Source organism: Polyodon spathula, chromosome 3, assembly GCF_017654505.1.
Source record: "Polyodon spathula isolate WHYD16114869_AA chromosome 3, ASM1765450v1, whole genome shotgun sequence".
In the NCBI taxonomy this organism is placed as follows: Eukaryota; Metazoa; Chordata; class Actinopteri; order Acipenseriformes; family Polyodontidae; genus Polyodon; species Polyodon spathula.
The window spans coordinates 86032663-86050659 of NC_054536.1; the positions used below are offsets into that span (position 1 = coordinate 86032663).

The following is a 17997-nucleotide window of genomic DNA, read 5'->3' on the forward strand; positions in this document are numbered from 1 at the left end:
ATATATATATATATATATATATATATATATATATATATATATATATCCGGGCCGAATTCCGGCTTAAATACCGAATCTTACAAAAACTGTCACGACTGTAAATGAAAACAATGTTAAATGAAAAACAGACTGGCAGCTACTAACAAGGGACGCAGAAAATCTATAGTTTAGAGCCTTTAATTATGGGTGGGCATTGATATGAAAATTGTATATCATTATAAAATAGGTATTTTGTTCAAAGCAGGTCACATGGGGGTGTTGATATTACAGCATATCACTATGGGTCGCCATTTTTTTTAAAAACGGGCAAATCACTGACAGATATCCATACACCTAGAATTTAAAAACAAAAACGGCAGACATATTGGAATTTATCACAATAAACATGACCAACGAGATTTATGTAAATGCTGAACTTTTGGGAAACTGAAGTGTACGTGAGATATTGAATGAATCTGAATCGGACACCAATGATTAATTAAAGTAGTGAAAAAAAGCAAAAGTAAGTATTCACATAAATTCAAAACTCGCTATTCTGATCGCTCTTCTCCCTGAACTACGGCATTTCCCTATCCCATTTAGAAAATTAATTGTTTCTCTTAAAAATATTTCTTAAACTTGCAGCTTTTCATAAAAGATTTGGGTCCCTCTTAAAACAGACTTTGGGGTTAAAAGATGTTTTGTTGCCGTTGCTCCCGCTGTCTGTTCATTCTGCCTGCCTGCTGCCTCAGACCAACAGCCAGCACAGCTGTGTGATCTGATGCTGAACATTTATTAATTTATCTCGACAGTTCATGCCGTACCTTTTAAATGTGTCCAGGTACGATGGTATCATGTCTTCTGCTGTGCCTTGCATTGTTTTAAATTGTTTCTTAACACTGGTCCAGTGGTTCTCCACGTTATCAAGCTGTAAATTGCAAAGTCAGTTTGATAAGTAACTGGGTATTCCATGCAAATGATGTCTTTCTGGCCACTGTGAAGCTGCAGCACAAATCTGTTATAGATACCTCCTGTTACTACCCTGGATAACAAAGGATTATTAAAAATAAACACACTCTCACCTGATACTACTGCAGGTCTTGTGAGGAAGATGTCTTGTGCGTGATTTAAAGGCGGACTTTGTGGTGTGTCATGATGAAAATGGGCAGTAATACTTTACTTTAAAATGTAATGAATAAACTAAGAATTACAAGAAGTGTAACGAATCAAAACTGCATTTTCAATGGAAATGTTCAATTCAACATCTGAAGTTATTTTTTCACTGATGCATTTATTTTATTTTATTTTTTTATGTTTTAAGGGACTATTTTTTCTAAGGTCAGGCACAGGTGGAAGGAAATTTAATAAATATGACTTTTTTGTTAATTAAAACTTGTTTTGACGGGTTTTTTAATTTTTATGTGTAATGTTGGTTGATCCATTTTATAAGCGCAATAAGGCACTTCAGGGTGTGGAATATACTCTAATATCCACACACCCTGGGCGGATAAAGTTATTAGAGTATATCCCACACCCTGTTGTGCCTTATTGCTTACATATCATGCACATATTTCTATATTGATAATATCAAAGTCTTCCAAAACACAGAAAAACATAATAACACAAATGTAATATGAAACATATATACATATAGACATTAACAAATATTTACATAAGAAAGGCATTAACTTACATTAACTTAGTGGTGCTTTGCTTCACAATATCCATGGAGAAAAACAAGGTCTTCTTATATTGCTTTACTATTGCATGCCATCATCAGCCACCTCAAAACTGAAATATTTCTACACTTCAGTGTGCAGGCTAGCCAATCCGGAAGCAATTTAATCTTCTCTGCATATAAACGCATGACACATCTAAAAATATTACGTACGGTGTCATGCTGAATGTTGCATTATTTTCAGGTGTGTTTTGATGTTTTAAAAGTACATCTCATTTATAATACTGAAAGTTCACATTTTAAAAATACATTAATAACAGTGTAAGTAATCACATGGAAAAAATGCAATGAACCACACAGATGCAAGAGCATATCTCACAATAATCCCAATAGTGCTTAATGCAGCATGCAAATAGCATTCTGTACCTTGCGAGCACATTCTGATTGGAAGAAAAAAAAATATATATATATATATATATATATATATATATATATATATATATATATATATATATATATATATATATATATATCACACACACACACACACACACACACACACACACACACACACACACACATATATATATATATATAGGGAAATTTTTTAAATCTATTAGATAAGGAAACGGAAACTACTCTTTTAAAGATAATAATAATAATATAAATGATTAAAATGTTAATATTTGCATTCTCTTTTAAACAGCTATTTGCAGCAACCCCAGTAATTGCTGGTGTGCTGGAGAGTCCTTAAATGACCCTGTTGTTTTTTCCTCTTGGTTAGCATCATTTTTGTCATTATTTCTATAAAATTGCCTCTTTAAAGCAGAGACCTACCAGTATGTATTACCTTTTTGATATCATACCAAAACTCTTTTAAGTCAGGAGCAAAAAAAAAAATCCATCAACAGCAGCAAAAAGGGAGAGGCGATTGTCTCTATTTTAAGGCGTGTAACAACATGGTTTACTTTTTAAGAACCCTTAAGCTAGTCTAAATGAAGATACAGAATTAATGGCAAATATAATTATATTGGAATGGTTGGACACAATTCTATACAAACATATTATAGGCTACTTCTAATACTATATACGTTGTCCAAAATGCTACAGTAACAGTGTAGGCCTACTTTAAAATACTTAAGCATTTGCAATGCTTAACGGTATCTCTTATAGTTACAACTTTTTTTTAAAAAAAAATCTGTTTATTTCAATAACCATGGTTTTGACCATTCTTTTACACCTTGCCTCGAATTTTTTCTTGGGTTTGCGTATAATAATTCTGTAAAAGGATACATCCCATAATCATAGACTAGTCTCGCGGGTCTATTTGTCTGGGCAGGAACTGTACTCCCTAGATAGCCTTGAAAAAAAAAAAAAAAAAAGCAGACGTATTTCCGAGTATCAATTATTATTGGCATTCTGCTGTATGCCGTTTAGATGTTTTATTTAAAAATGTGCCCAAAACAAAACAAAACAAAACAAACAAACAAAAAAAAAGAAACTGGATTGATTGTGGTGACTAGATTAAGATAAGGAATTACTTTTTACTTTACAAATACGCAGACAAATTATATTAAACACAAACATACAGGTGGGGTCTAAATGTCCCCATGAATTAGTCAAAGGAAACGAAATTAGCAAAAGAAACCGCCCCGAACAGTATTTGCACACACGAAAACAAAACTTTTTAAATAAGTGTTTCGTATTTTTGCAAATAACGCAGAGCTGACAGATTCGAATATTCTACATATCTTTTTATTTTGTTTTATTTTTATTGACGGACTTGTACAAATACAAATGTTAAATAATATGTATTCCTGTTTGGTGTTTTTTTTGTTGTTGTCGTTGTTGTTGTTTTGCATGAATACGCGTAAACGTTTAGGTTCAAAAACGTTTATATTTGTTTCCCTTCTACAAAAATGCTCGTACAAAACATTTATCCAATTTTTCAAACTATCATACACTTTTCTAAAAATGTACATACATCTAATGTTTAATTAAGGCAAATCTTTTGTATTCGTTCGAATTTATGGTTGTTTCAAATATGTGCAGTATTGTCCATAAGCATTGTGAGAAGGCACCTTTTCTAAAGCTTGAGCCTAACGTTCTGCAGTGGTGCTTGGTGTAAAGAAGTCTCCAGTGATATAGTCGCTGGACAGCGCTTAGATCAGTCGGAAGCACCAGGACACAAGTCCAGTTTAAGATGAGAAACAAAAAGCCAGACAAAATGTCAGATGTTCCCGTTTAAATCCTCAAAGTGTCCACGTCCTCAAAAGAAGAGATCTAATTAAAAACAGTGTATTCTCGTCACCATTGTTACATTTGTGCCAATACTGCTTTAGAAGGCTGGAGGTAAGGACCACATGACTAGTGGGTAAGTTCTGGGATGGGAGTAAGTCTAGAATGTCTGGATTCCTATTGGTTTGGATGCGGGTCTTGACACGCAGACAAGGGAACCTCCTGCCATATAAATAGGGCTGATTAGACTATTATTTTAGCATCACTGCAGCAGGTTTCTGCTAAGTTTGGAGTTACTCTAGTATTCACAACTGCATGCCTGCTCGTTGTAGGTAATAACCAGGGCTCAGCAGCACAAGGAGTCTGCATGTCTAGTCTGTAGACATGCTCAGCTTTGTGGATAATCGGATTGTGTTGCTGCTTGCAGTAACTTCATACCTAGCAACATGCCAATGTAAGTTTATATATACTTTTTATGTTTGTTACCAAGTATGTAAAGATGCTTTTTTTTGTTGGAATGAACGGATGCAGATTTTGCTAAGAACTTTAGGTAGAAGTTGTTAAATGCTACCAAATTGGACTTTATCTGGACAGTTTTAAGTACTTGTATTCGGTTTTACATGTAAAGAGTCTGGTCCATATCCTTTATGACCATGAGTGTTTAGGTTTTACTTATTATTAAAATGATCCAAGATATCAGTCCATTAAAACATTGGCAATGTGCTAGTTGTTTGAACTCAACAGAATGCAATAAACAAAGATAGCAAGTCAGCATGTATTCTGCTGTCCATTTTCCCACTTTTTAACTGAATTGTGGATGCTATACGTGAAAGAAAGGTGTTTCTAAAGTGATGGATAATACAGAAAAAGAATCTCTACAAACTCAAAACAGATTTTGTTGAAAAGAAAAACTTTTGGGCGTTGTACTACAAATAGCTATAGAGCGGCTCATCGGACCTTTATTATAAACAGGTTGAAATATGCCCCCTGGTGGCGGTTAAAAGATTTGCGTGGTAACTGAAAGTTGAGATCAGGCCAAGCTATTGTGTTTTGGCACATATCCCTAAAACTTAACACACAAGATAAACAGAAAATGAAAGTGCTTTATTGTTTACATTATCATTTTAACTGAACTTGCCAAAAACCATGTAAACGCTCTAAAATCCAGTGCATTGAAGTAAGTATATTACACACGATGTGTATTCGAGTTTGACTTGTACGAGAGAGAGAGAGAGAGAGAGAGAGAGAGAGAGAGAGAGAGAGAGAGAGAGAGAGAGAGAGAGAAAGAGAGACGCCCCCTGGTGGCCCTGTCATGAACTGATGCATTTCAACAGTGGGAGAACAAATTAAGCATAACTTCTTAATTGATCAGTTACCTGTTTCCAATTTATTCTTTAAATCTGTCTGATATATTCTAAATCTATTTTAAGTTATTTTAAATCAACACGTGTTGTGTATATTACTTAATACCATGGTCAAGGATAATGTTAACCCATACATTAAATCAAAGTACTTAAAATTCAGGTATGATTGAGCCCTGGTTTGAGGTCAATGATGTTAGGTTTGCATTAGGTTGCAGTTGGGTTTAGGTGTAGAGGTTAAGGTTAAGGTGACTTGAATAGATATTTCAAATATGAATGTGATGATTTGAATTGTATTTCCTATCAGCAAATTGACTTCATGACTGCTTCAAACCTACAATCAATTTTAAATACATTGCACACATAAATACAGATCTGAGAGGCTTTCAGCAATTATTATTATTATTATTATTATTATTATTATTATTATTATTATAGTTGAGTTATACATACATTTTAAATATAAGTTAGTGACGCCTATTTATAATATTGTAAAATTCAATACAGATACAAAAAAAAAAAAAAAAAAAATGTTATTGAACAGTCAAATGGTACATGGTTTCAAAACAGTAATTTGCAGAGCCAGATTACCCAGTCTGACTTTATGCTAAGAACTGCACCCATGCTTTTAAATTATAGCCTAGGTTTTACTAATTCCTTCCATAAGCCATCTGTTTATTGTTTTGACCGTGAAGTGGTTAGGCAAGTGGCAGTGCCCTCTAGTGGTCACTGCATGATGCGGCTTCTCAAAACTCATCACTTAATTATGTATAAAATAGTTTGAACTGAGTTTGCAAGGATTATTTTGCTAAATTATTATAAATGGTTTAGATGAATAATTTATTTTAGTGCTGTTAAAAGCATAGATTAAAAGCATATTGTAGTTATATAGTTTCAAATTATTCAACTGTTTCAAAAAGGTAGTCTATCACCAGTATGAAAATATATTTGAAATAAATTTATCACTAGTCTACAATAAAGTATTTCCTAAATATATAATCATATTTGGTAGAAACCAGGCCTTCTTGCATTGAAGTTATTCACTTGATGGCTTTTCATGTATGTGCTTGTTATTTGTCACAGCATTGTAAGACATCAGTTTACAATCTCTGCAAAAATAGAATGCATTATTATTATTATTATTATTATTATTATTATTATTATTATTATTATTATTATTATTATTATTATTAGTAGTAGTAGTAGTAGTAGTCGTAGTCATAGTAGAAGTCGTAGTACTTTCAGTTTAATCACAATTATACTAGTTATTCAAATTACAGTTAGTATATTCTTGTACCAGTGCAATAATTAGTGAATTCTTATTACAGCTGATTTAATACTAAACTATAAATGCAAAAAATGCTATTATCCTCAGCATGCAAATACATTATTTAAACAACTGCTTTTTTCCCTTGCAGTAATTACAACAGTTTTATTTGAATCTTTCATTTCAAACACTAATTATATATTTTCTTTTTTTTCTTGTTGTCTCTTAATACAGACACACAGGTTAGTAAAATACAATATTTGATCATTCTTTATCTGCATAGATGCATTTTACCTTTTTAAATAAATTCTGTTTCTGCTTATCAGTCCATGTAAGGCTGTATGTACTGGCATTAATCTTCCGGGCTGTTCTTCTCTTAGTGATCTCCTTTTATACTTCTAAAACTGGCATCAACCCTGATAGGGCATTATATTCTACTGCTAGAAGTTTCTGATTTCAATTGGTTTGGGGGAATGTCTTTGCGAATGCCTCCCCTGGCTCAGTGTCCCAAAGGGGCTGGACATTTCTAGAGGCTAACCTTTAAAATAAGGTGGAAATTAAATTGCTTGCATACAAAGGACTCAAAGAAGACTATGCATGCATTCAGGTTTTATGCCGTTTTTAGATTTTTTCTATACAATGTAACATGTATGTTTGGATCGAGTTTGTGGTGTGGCTAAGTAGTACACATAGAACATTTGATGGGGAGCTTAATTTGAATCTTTCTTACTGTATTTTATAACGAGAGCTCGGCCATGTACAGTTATTTTGGTTAATTGATTATACTGTACGTATTGATCATACTTTATAATATGTGACGATAATTCCAGTGTAGTCCCGTTTTTTACTAAAATTATCCTTTCTGTTGAGTTTAATGAAGTAATCATCAATTGATGATATGACTTTAATAGTAAAAGTCTCAACCCTTTTGGTATGAAGGTGTCTAATATATCCATGGATTAATAAATCAAAACCTGCAGTAGATAATAACATTGTATTCACTTTTGCTTCCCATTATAGAATCTTGAAGGACCACAGGTAAGCAGTATTTATTTGACACTGTGACGGACATTTAGACTATTTAAAAATGTAATCAGTGGTAGCCTATACACAGATAGAAGGCCCAGCAAAGTCCATTGTTCAATTCAGATTGTTATGGTGGTCGTCAATGTCGTTGCAAAAATAGAAGAAAAAAGAATCCTATACTATAAATATGGAGACTGTTATTTTAGTGATAGCTTTAACACTATTGCATTTTGATTGGTTTATAATGTTTATGAAAGACGAACTTCATTGTCTATATTAAGAGGAAACACATTCACTGTTTTGCTCATGTAAGAATACATGTAAAGTTTAAATAAGCAGCAAGGTTTAATGGAATAGATGGCAACCAGTAGATATGTTTCCATCTGTTTATTATCATCATAATCATCATCATCATATCAAATATAATGTTTTTCTTTTCTCTTCAGGGTCCCCAGGGAGACAAAGGCCCCATGGGGGATAGGGTATGGAATTATATTTTTTTTTTTAGCTGCTTTTTTCAAATGCTTTAAAAACAGTAGTTTCCAATACTCACCCCTAGGCTTATTATGTTTAGGCTTGTTCCATCTGTCATAAATTATGTTTGCTATTTTCATGGAAAAAATGCTGACATTTTCACATATACCCAAAAGTTAAAGTAGCAGTGTGACCAACAAGAGTTTCCATACAGAGGGGAATTCCTGTGAAATGAATGAGCACTGAGGGACAATGGACGAAACAATGTCCTCCAACTTGTTTTGTTTTTTCACAGGAATTCACTTCAGCACAAGAGTTGGTTTCCTTTGAGAGACAAATGCAACTACAATAAATTATTATTATTATTATTATTATTATTATTATTATTATTATTATTATTATTATTATTATTATTATTATTAATTTATTTCTTTATTCATTCTTTTTACTTCTAATTATAAAGCCTGTATGGCCAATTTTCTCTTTTAGGACTGGGGTTTATTAATGCTTGCTCTATACTATTAGCAGTTCAAACAGTACCAATTAACAATAACTGTAATAACTGTGTACAATTATTTAATGCTAACGCTGGACAGAATTTAAAAAAAAAACATTTGTTGTTGGTTTTGTTATTTGGTACTTTTTAAAAGTTGATATCCCAGTTTCATAACTGGGATTGAGTATTTGATTTATGTATTTATTTATTTCTATTATTATCTTACATTGTTCTTAGGGTCCCCAAGGTCCAGACGGTAGAGATGGTGAACCTGGTACCCCTGGACCCGCAGGACCCCCTGGTCCCCCTGGTCTTGGTGGAGTAAGTGCAAAAACACCTTTACACAAAACACACAGTTCAAAAATAAATTCTCCAAACTGAGAAAAAATGCTTAGACACATTTAAAATTAGACAGCCCTGTCCAAGACAGATTTTGAGGCTTACGTCAATATAAACTGCATTAACTCCACATAGTCCTGTGTCAAAACACTCCTTTTACATCACAGCCTGTGTATACATCATCAGAGCCAACAAAACGGATGTCTGTTTGTGTTATATACAAGTAACAGTAGACTGCTTGAAGTCTCAGTTGTGTAGTCAACATCTATTTGCATTCTTTTTCATTGCAGTTGGGTTTCTATATATGACTTACAGAGATACCTAGAAACAGTACAAAACAGATACAAAAAAACAACTTTGCATAAATATAGAGAAAGTGATGTCAGTGCATACTTGCAACACAGAGATGACATCACTTCCTTCAAGTGAACAAAGTGTTCAAAATATAATCCCATACCCATTATTGAAATATCCACCGGACCCTGTGAAGTTGTCTTTCAAATTGCATTTGTAAATTTCCATGATATATCTGACACAAAAGTCCTAATATAATCCTATGAGCTGTATAGAGCTACGTCTATATTTAACACTGTAATCTAACTTTATAAAAGTTTCCTGTAGTAAATGTGTTGCCATGCTTACCATATTTATACTTTACTACACTTTACTATGCTATTCTCATGGTATTGCACTGTAAACATTGATAGGGGCAATCACTGCAAGGGTAATATTTGTAAATAAAATATCATCTTAGTAAATAAATAGGGCATGTTTTGGAATACTACCAAGGAAAACTACTTTAAAACTTCTATTCAATTTTAGTTTGAAATGTATCTCATCTTAATATTTCCAAAATACTCTTCTTTTTCCAGAACTTTGCTGCTCAGTACAAAGCCCCTGACGCAGGTCCCGGACCCATGGTAAGCACATATGTGTATATATACATATATTGTAGCGTGCACGGGGGAAGGCAGCAGCAGGGCTGGTAGGTGATGTAATCACACACAAAGACAAAAGCCCGATATACGCTCCTTGCAAAGGAGCTGGATCTTTTGTACAGTGATACTGGCACTATGCTTTAGTGCGAGAGGTCCCGGGTTCTTGCCCGCACTCCGCCTGTGTGTGGATTGCCTCACCCTGTGTTATGTGCCTACCTGCGTTAACCGAAGTTTACAGAAAGAAATACACTAAAGATTAATTACCACTGTTTGATGTTTGATTTCCATAATCATGCTATACAAGAAGGAGAGACACACTTCAGATCTAAAAAGTGGCAGTGTTCAGATCTACTACTGTTTAGAATGAATACAAAGTACAGACACTTGTGTCTTCCTATTATCAACACATCCCTAATACTTCTGCGCAATGATGGTATGATTAGGCTTGCTACTTTTCGATATTTCGGTAAAGCTTGTCAAAAAATATGAGTTTGACTGAAATAAATTTATATAGGATAAACGTCGGTAAAACCGCATGGTAATTTTTATTTTCTTACCAAAAAATAATCATTTAGAAATAATATCTAGTTAATGTAGTTTTTATACTTATTGTCTGTCCCGTCTCCTTTCCACTGTGAATGGCTGGGAGTTGCTGTCAGTCATCTCAGTGGTCCATTAGTACTGTAGTTTCACTGTCACTGTCATTTCACCCTGTTTTGACAGATCTCATTGACGGAAGCAGCGCTACAATGCTCTTATTCGCTTAAATGACTGTCAGTCATCATGACCTGCACCGACTATGCACTTGCCAGCTACAGAACCTGTCATTCAAAGAGCCTACTTTGAAATTACCAAGTTAAGGTGTAGGTAGGCTTTTGCCATAGGTATAGAGTTGCAATTACTAGTTTGATTTGAAAATGGGGCACAAGAGGAAAACACTTAATGAACAGTGTGCACAATACCCTGACTGATGCTGAAGTCTCCGCAGCAGGACGAAATGGGCCTGTCTGCGTTGCCTTCCAGTGACTCTGAGTCCAGCTGTGCTGAGCCTGAAGCAGAAGAGGGGGAGCTCAGACTCCCAATAATAAGTGCAAGTTAGTTCTGTTCAACTATCTAATGTTTTGTTCTGTGCATATTATTTTTACTAGTAAATTTATGCTATAAAAGTCTGTGTAATACACTTTTATACGCTGCGTTTTCTACGGTTTAATTGAAACAATTTTTTAATTTGTGTATCATCTATATCTATACAAGGTGTAGCTCTGCTGTGACCAACCATTATTTCAATTAGAATGTTGGTAACGGTTTTGTTGCATGTTGAATATGATAAAGGCATTTCGCTAAATAAAACATTTCTCAATCGCATAAAAAGTCTGGGTTTTTTTATGCATAATGGTCGGTTTCACCCATTCTCTGCTTGAATGGAAAAATATAGATCGGGGGGGAAAAAAATGGTAAATTCTTTCTAAAATAAATGTCGATATTAATCATCGATTTGGCAAAAAAAAAATAATAATAATAATCGAATAGTAGCAAGCCTAATTATGATGAATACTGCAATGAGACAATTGTTTCCTGCAGGACTATCAATCACTAATGCAATCTCAAATGCCTTATAATCAATAAACACATACCCTTTTGTAATCTTCTGACCATTATCATAAATACACACACTGAAAAGTCTTGTTCTGATTTTGCAAGGGTTTGATGGGAGCAAGAGGCCCACAAGGACCACCAGGACCTCCTGTAAGTCTGACATCTTTATTATTAGGACTCATACCTGTCAATTGCAAACATTGATTTAATTAAAATTGCTAGGACGAAAACCAATGACTGTTTTATTGTCTGTTAAATTAGGGGGCTCAAGGTTTCCAAGGACACCCTGGCGAGCCTGGTGAACCAGGACAGACTGTAAGCACTCTTTAAGCAGACCAGAGGCTGAATATCTTCTAGTTTTTTTGAAGGTTGCTGTACTTTTAAATAACAAGTTGACTTTCTGACCTCCCCCCCCCCCCCCCCCACACCTTTTTTCATTAAAAAAATCAGGGCCCAGCAGGTGCTCGAGGCCCCACAGGCCCCCCTGGAAAGGCTGGTGATGATGTAAGTAAAGAGTTCTTGTTCGTATTCTTGTCCTACAAGGAAGCTGTCTCATCTCCTTTACTTTTTGAAATGTATTTTCCTATTTCACAGACAAAGACAATTATTTTATGATGTAGGTACAGACTCAAATACATCTGTTAGTATAACAGGGGTCAGGAGTTATAATCTTTATCCACCGGTGTATTCCCATAATTAGGCCCATCAATTGGTGTACCCCATGATATCAGTTTGACATAAAGCAAAGGTATTTTTCCTTCCTTGGTTTGCCAAGATGAAATGTGTTTCCTTCAGAAGGCCCTTGGATAAATCACAGCCTAATAAATAAATGTAATGAATGCTGGGGAACCTTTATTTATTTGAATGTTTCTTTTTAACAATAGGGTAACCCAGGCAGAGCTGGCAAACCCGGTGATCGTGGAACTGGTGGTGCTCAAGTAAGAAGCGTCGTTGCATTCTATGTATATATATATATATATATATATATATATATATATATATATATATATATAATATATATATATATATATATATATATTTTATAGCCTAACATTCTACTTGATAGATATGTAATTAGTGGCCCAGGCAGACATACAGTAGACCATAAGACAGAGCAATTCTGAGCTGTTGCACCACTGCTTCAGAGTAAACTTGTAACCAAAAAGCTTTGCAAAAGGAAAAAGTTAGGTTAGTCTTTTACTAAATATAAACATGATCACTTTTGTATCAAATATTATTACACAGACAGAAGTTTGATATACATGTATAATGTAGGTTCTTGTTTATTAATAAATCAGTTAATAAGGTTCTTTATTAGCAACTTTGACATTCAACAACCTGTTTTAACCTTCAATAGGGTGCTCGTGGATTCCCTGGAACTCCTGGTCTTCCTGGAATGAAAGGACACAGAGTAAGTATCATTTTACCTGATTTTATTTAAAATGTTAAACCTTCCCATTTCCGGACACACTGCAAGAATATAGAGGTAGGAGATAACTGGATGAATTGAAAGAGCGGTAGATCAACAGACTGATAAAGAGAAGTAGTTTAGCTTTGATAGGACTGATTCTTTAATAAAATACCAAATATGGAATAAAAGATATGTAAGCAAATTCACTGAAAAGTGATGAGGTCCCTATAACCTCACTTTCCTCTTTTTCATGTGATCTTTTGGTCCTGGGTGCCCTGTTTTTAAAGCTACATACGCAGTGTTCACATATTATATTGTTCACAAGACTTTTACATTAAACAATAATGTCAAGTGTAGTTTAGTGCATTGGCAATTACTGTTCAATCTGAGTGCTGTCGGAATGTCAAACAGTACATTAACACAAGTGTGTCTAGTAATAGTATTAGTTCAAATAAAGATGACATATTTTAAATTATGACTGAATATGGAATAGTATAATTTTTTTTTTAAATTATGCTGAAGTTTTGTCAACAACCTGAAATATCAAGTAACTTTACCATTTATTTTAGTGGTTTCTTTTGAAATGATTAATTTTGAATCCACTTTAAAAAAATAAAATAAAATAAAAAAGACTGACATGTAACATAATAAATCTCTGTTCTATTCAGTGTGAGCTTTTCCCTCAGTTTCTCTGTTGTTCTCAAACAGGGTTACACTGGCCTGGATGGAAGTAAGGGTGATGCTGGAGCAGCTGGCGTTAAGGTAATGATAACAGCATCATATTACAAAATAACAAACAGTTTAAACAATGCTATGACAGATACTACAACAGGTTTGACTTTACATAGAGCTTCAAGTATATTGTTTACCTCCTTGTCAAAACCTAGATTATTAAGTTGATCTGTCATATACAGTATAGAATATTAAGGACATTTGCTGTATTTTTGATATACATAATATAGTATTATAAAATTATACCATATATACACTTTTCCAAAATTGCTCTGTAATGTTCCCATAAATTAAGACATTAAGATCAAACCAGTGTGCAGCCCGCTGGAATGACCCTTTCACTGATACATATTGAATCCAAGGCTATATTATGACTGGATAGCATGCTAGGCCGAATAAAAATTACAGCACTGACTGGCACTACCTTTAATTAACCATTGTTATTTAAAATAACTTTTAATTTTATGTATGAATGTGTTATGCTTTTAAAACAAAATACAGCTGTCCTTTATAGGGAAGGGTTTGGCTTCCAATGACAAAATAGTTATTTCCATATTGGTTGCCGGTTTCATTTGGAGTTCTGATGGAGTTCCTCTGCTTTCCACACAGGGTGAAACAGGCGCTCGGGGGGAGAATGGATCCCCAGGACAGGCGGTAAGTGACCGAAATACTTTACAATATTTTGTTCTCATTTTTTTTAACAAACAACAGCTTATTCTATTGAACGATAGGCACCAATTCACAAAGCTTTAACCCATGACATACAAAAAAAGTCTTAAAAAATAACCCATTAGTACTTTCTGGACAGGGCCCATAATCTAAAACACACACACACACACACACTGACACAGACACACTCATATATATATATGTGTGTGTGTGTGTGTGTGTGTGTGTGTGTGTATATATATATATATATATATATATATATATATATATATATATATATATATATATATATATATCCTCATCAACAATCATTTACATTATCCCATGGCTCTGCAAAGCAGCATACAAGTTAGTTCTTGATATCGCTGTCAAATTGGAAAACCTGGTTGGAAACCTTGGTCAAGTATTAACATTAATTGACCATGCAGGTACAAATGATTAGATTTAGAGAATCTGAGATTCTCAAGAGTAATTTTAAGTCACTTTGTCGAGAATCAAAACAAGTATGCAAGAATATAATTGTTTCTGGTCCTCTACCTGTTGTTAGGAGGGGATGTGAAGCGTTCAGCAGACTGTCTTCTCTAAACTGCTGGCTAGCTAACTGGTGTGCCAGAGAAAACCTGAGTTTTATTGTTAAATGGGACAGCTTTTGGGAGAGACCTGGGTTCTTTAAAAAAATATGGTCTATATCCAAATAAGAGAGGCTCATTTAAATTAGCAGAAAATATAGAGAATTATTGTAAAAAACACTGCGTTATTTTTCTGCCAGGGGAAGTGTCTCTCAGATTTCAGCCATGTGACCAAACTCAACACTTAAAACATCACATTGAGGTAGTATCAGTCCCCCCGCTGTGAATTGCCAGCTTACTGTCGGAGCTCATGTTCTGATAATTTAATTAAAATTAAAATATCGTTCAGTGGCAATCTTAGTAGCCCTGCACTAACCCATCTTAGGCTAACTTTATTAAATACAAGATCTCTAAACAACAAATCTATTTTAATTAATTATTTTATTTTGGAATCAAAATTAGATATTTTTACTTTGGTTGAGACTTGGTTGAAACAGGATGATACTATACCATTGGTTGTGGCCTGTCCAACTGTTTTCTCTTTTTATCAGAAAGTGCGCCACATAGGCTGGGTTGGAGGTCTTGGTACCATTGTTGGTAGGGAGTTTGATCTTAATTATGATAATATTGAAGGTTATTTGTCATTTGAAATCCTATCATTTGTGGATGGTGGTCAATTTCCAACTCAGATTGTAGTAATTTATCGACCACCCAGACCCATTTCTTTGTTTTTATCAGAGTTCGGTGACCTCTTATCAACACTTGCTATCAAGTGTGATAGGATTGGATTGTGGTTTTAGGTGATTTTTATGTACATGTTGATGTGAACCAGGACCCCCTTGGAAGAGAGATTACTGGAGTCGGTAGGATATTCTCAACATGTATCACTCGATCTAGTTGCCACTCATGGTGTAGACATCCAAAACCTGTCTAATAGAGATCTTGCAGTCTCAGATCATGCTGCTATTGTTTTTTTAATTATTAATACCAACCGCAATAAAAACTTGGTCCCAATTCCTCAACTGTTAAATTGATGGAAGCTTTGTCCAGTCCAGCCCTTATTCAGTCGGCATCAGTCGATGTGCTGGTAGATAACTATAACACCACCCTTGGTAACATTTAAGACACCATTAAAAAAAAAAAAAAAATAAGATTCTCAAAAGATTCTCCTTGTGGTATAATGACACAACACGTTTACTTAAACAAACATGCCGCAAACTAGAACTTAAATGGAATAACACCAAATCACTGGTCTTCCAACCTGCATGGAAAGATAGTTTGCTGAAATATAAGGCGGCATTCTTCTCGGCCAGATCAACTTACTATGCTACTCTTATTAAATCAAATAAAGACAATCATAATCATAAATTGTTTCTTTTGGAAACAATTGCAAAACTAACAAATAAACAGAAGGTACCCTGCGTAAAACATCCTATTAACAGCAAGCAGTAATGATTTTTTATCTCTAATCTCACTTTTTTTAGAGAGAGGTAGCTTACCAACTAAATTTCTTGCCACACATAATGTATATGAGAAATTTCAGTCTGGTTTCCTGTCTGGTTATAACACTGAAACTGCCCTTATCAGAGTGGTAAATGATGTGCTGTTACCATCCGATATGGGCTTGTTCTTCTAGACTTGACTGCAGCCTTTGACACCATTGCTCACCCAATTCTGATTAAACATCTAGATAAGCTTGTAGTATTATCAGGCACTGTCTTGTCCTGGTTTAAATTTTATCTTTCTAACAGGTTACAATACGTCAAAATCGAGGACGATTCCTCTGCTTTATCTGAAGTTACATGTGGTGTACCACAAGGTTCTGTTATTGGACCCATTCTGTTTGCCTTATATATGCTGCCTCTGGGTGCTGTTGTCCATAGACATGAGGTAAACTTTCATTGCTATGCTGATGATACTCAACTCTATTTATCTTTGAAGCCAGGTGATACCTCATCTGGAAATGTTCTGACTGCCTGTCTTGCTGACATTCAGCAATGGATGTGAGAACATTTCTTAATGTTAAACCCAAATAGACAGGTAATGTTCTTGGGATCAAGTCAACTAAGTAATGTAGATCCATCTGTTATTAGAGTGGACAGCTTCCCTTTTGAGCCGAAGTCTGCAATGAGAAATCTGGGTCTAATGCTTGACCCAGATCTTTCATTCGAACCTCATATTAGGAAGGAATATTGCTAAACTGAGACGCTTGCTTTCGCAAAATGATGCTGAGAGACTGATTTATGCTTTTGTATCATCCAGAATTGATTACTGCAATGCCCTGTTTACTGGTGTTTCAAGTTATGTCTTATTCCGATTGCAGCTTGTGAAAAATGCAGCTGCTAGGGTCTTAACAGAAACAAAAAGAACATGACCATATCACGCCTATCTTAGCATCCCTGTACTGGCTTCTAGTTCAGTTCAGGATTGATTTTAAGGTCCTGCTAATAACCTACAAAACCATAAATACTTCAGTTCCATCTTAATTGAATGACTTGTTGATTCAATATGTTCCCAGACGACCTCTCTGCTCACGGGATGCTTTATGGGTTACTAGCCCAAAGATTTTTTTTAAAGAATACAGGCAGTAGAGCCTTCAGCTATAAGGCTCCTAAACTTCGGAATAAACTGCCTCATTCCTTAAGGGAAGCACCAACCATTGCTGTTTTTAAAACAAGACTGAAGACACATTTTTATAGTGTAGCCTGTGTATCTTAAAAATGACTTGTCTACACCTTTTATTGTTCTGTCCTTACTGTTTTATTGCAGTGACTTTATTCATGTTTCCTGCTGGATTCTGTTGTAAAATTGACTGTACTGTACTGTTTTTTTTTTTTTTTTTTTTTTTTTTTTTTTTTATCACCCTGTGAAGTGTTTTGTGACAATTCTGTTATAGATTAATTGATTGATTTAAGCGGAAACCATTTGTGTTGCTGTTCACTGAGGATTATTTGTTAACTCATGGGAGACATTTTGTTGTTGTTTCTTAAAAGGTTTCTTGTTTTTTTCTTTCTCCCAGGGCTCTCGTGGTATGTCAGGTGAAAGAGGTCGTGCTGGCCCTGCTGGCTCAGCTGGTGCTCGGGGTAGTGATGGGAATGTCGGTCCTGCCGGCCCTGCTGTAAGTACCAAGTACACATTTCTATTGCATTGCTTTATAGCAGTGATGCACAACTTGGTCCTGGAGGGCCGGTGTCCCTGCAGGTTTTTATTACAACTTTATTTGA

General features: G+C 34.7%; 1 protein-coding gene across 1 annotated transcript in view; it reads left to right on the plus strand.

Moving 5' to 3' along the window:
* Positions 1 to 4141: 4141 nt before the first annotated feature.
* Positions 4142 to 17997, plus strand: part of LOC121313553 (collagen alpha-2(I) chain-like) — a 32788-nt gene continuing 18932 nt past the window's right edge. Inside the window, exons 1-14 of the mRNA XM_041246234.1 lie at positions 4142 to 4349; positions 6758 to 6765; positions 7544 to 7561; positions 7996 to 8031; positions 8757 to 8840; positions 9731 to 9778; positions 11498 to 11542; positions 11654 to 11707; positions 11843 to 11896; positions 12277 to 12330; positions 12750 to 12803; positions 13512 to 13565; positions 14145 to 14189; positions 17793 to 17891. Coding sequence (XP_041102168.1) covers positions 4280 to 4349; positions 6758 to 6765; positions 7544 to 7561; positions 7996 to 8031; positions 8757 to 8840; positions 9731 to 9778; positions 11498 to 11542; positions 11654 to 11707; positions 11843 to 11896; positions 12277 to 12330; positions 12750 to 12803; positions 13512 to 13565; positions 14145 to 14189; positions 17793 to 17891 — 723 coding nt within the window. The 5' untranslated portion in view covers positions 4142 to 4279. The remainder of the gene's footprint in view (positions 4350 to 6757; positions 6766 to 7543; positions 7562 to 7995; positions 8032 to 8756; positions 8841 to 9730; positions 9779 to 11497; positions 11543 to 11653; positions 11708 to 11842; positions 11897 to 12276; positions 12331 to 12749; positions 12804 to 13511; positions 13566 to 14144; positions 14190 to 17792; positions 17892 to 17997) is intronic.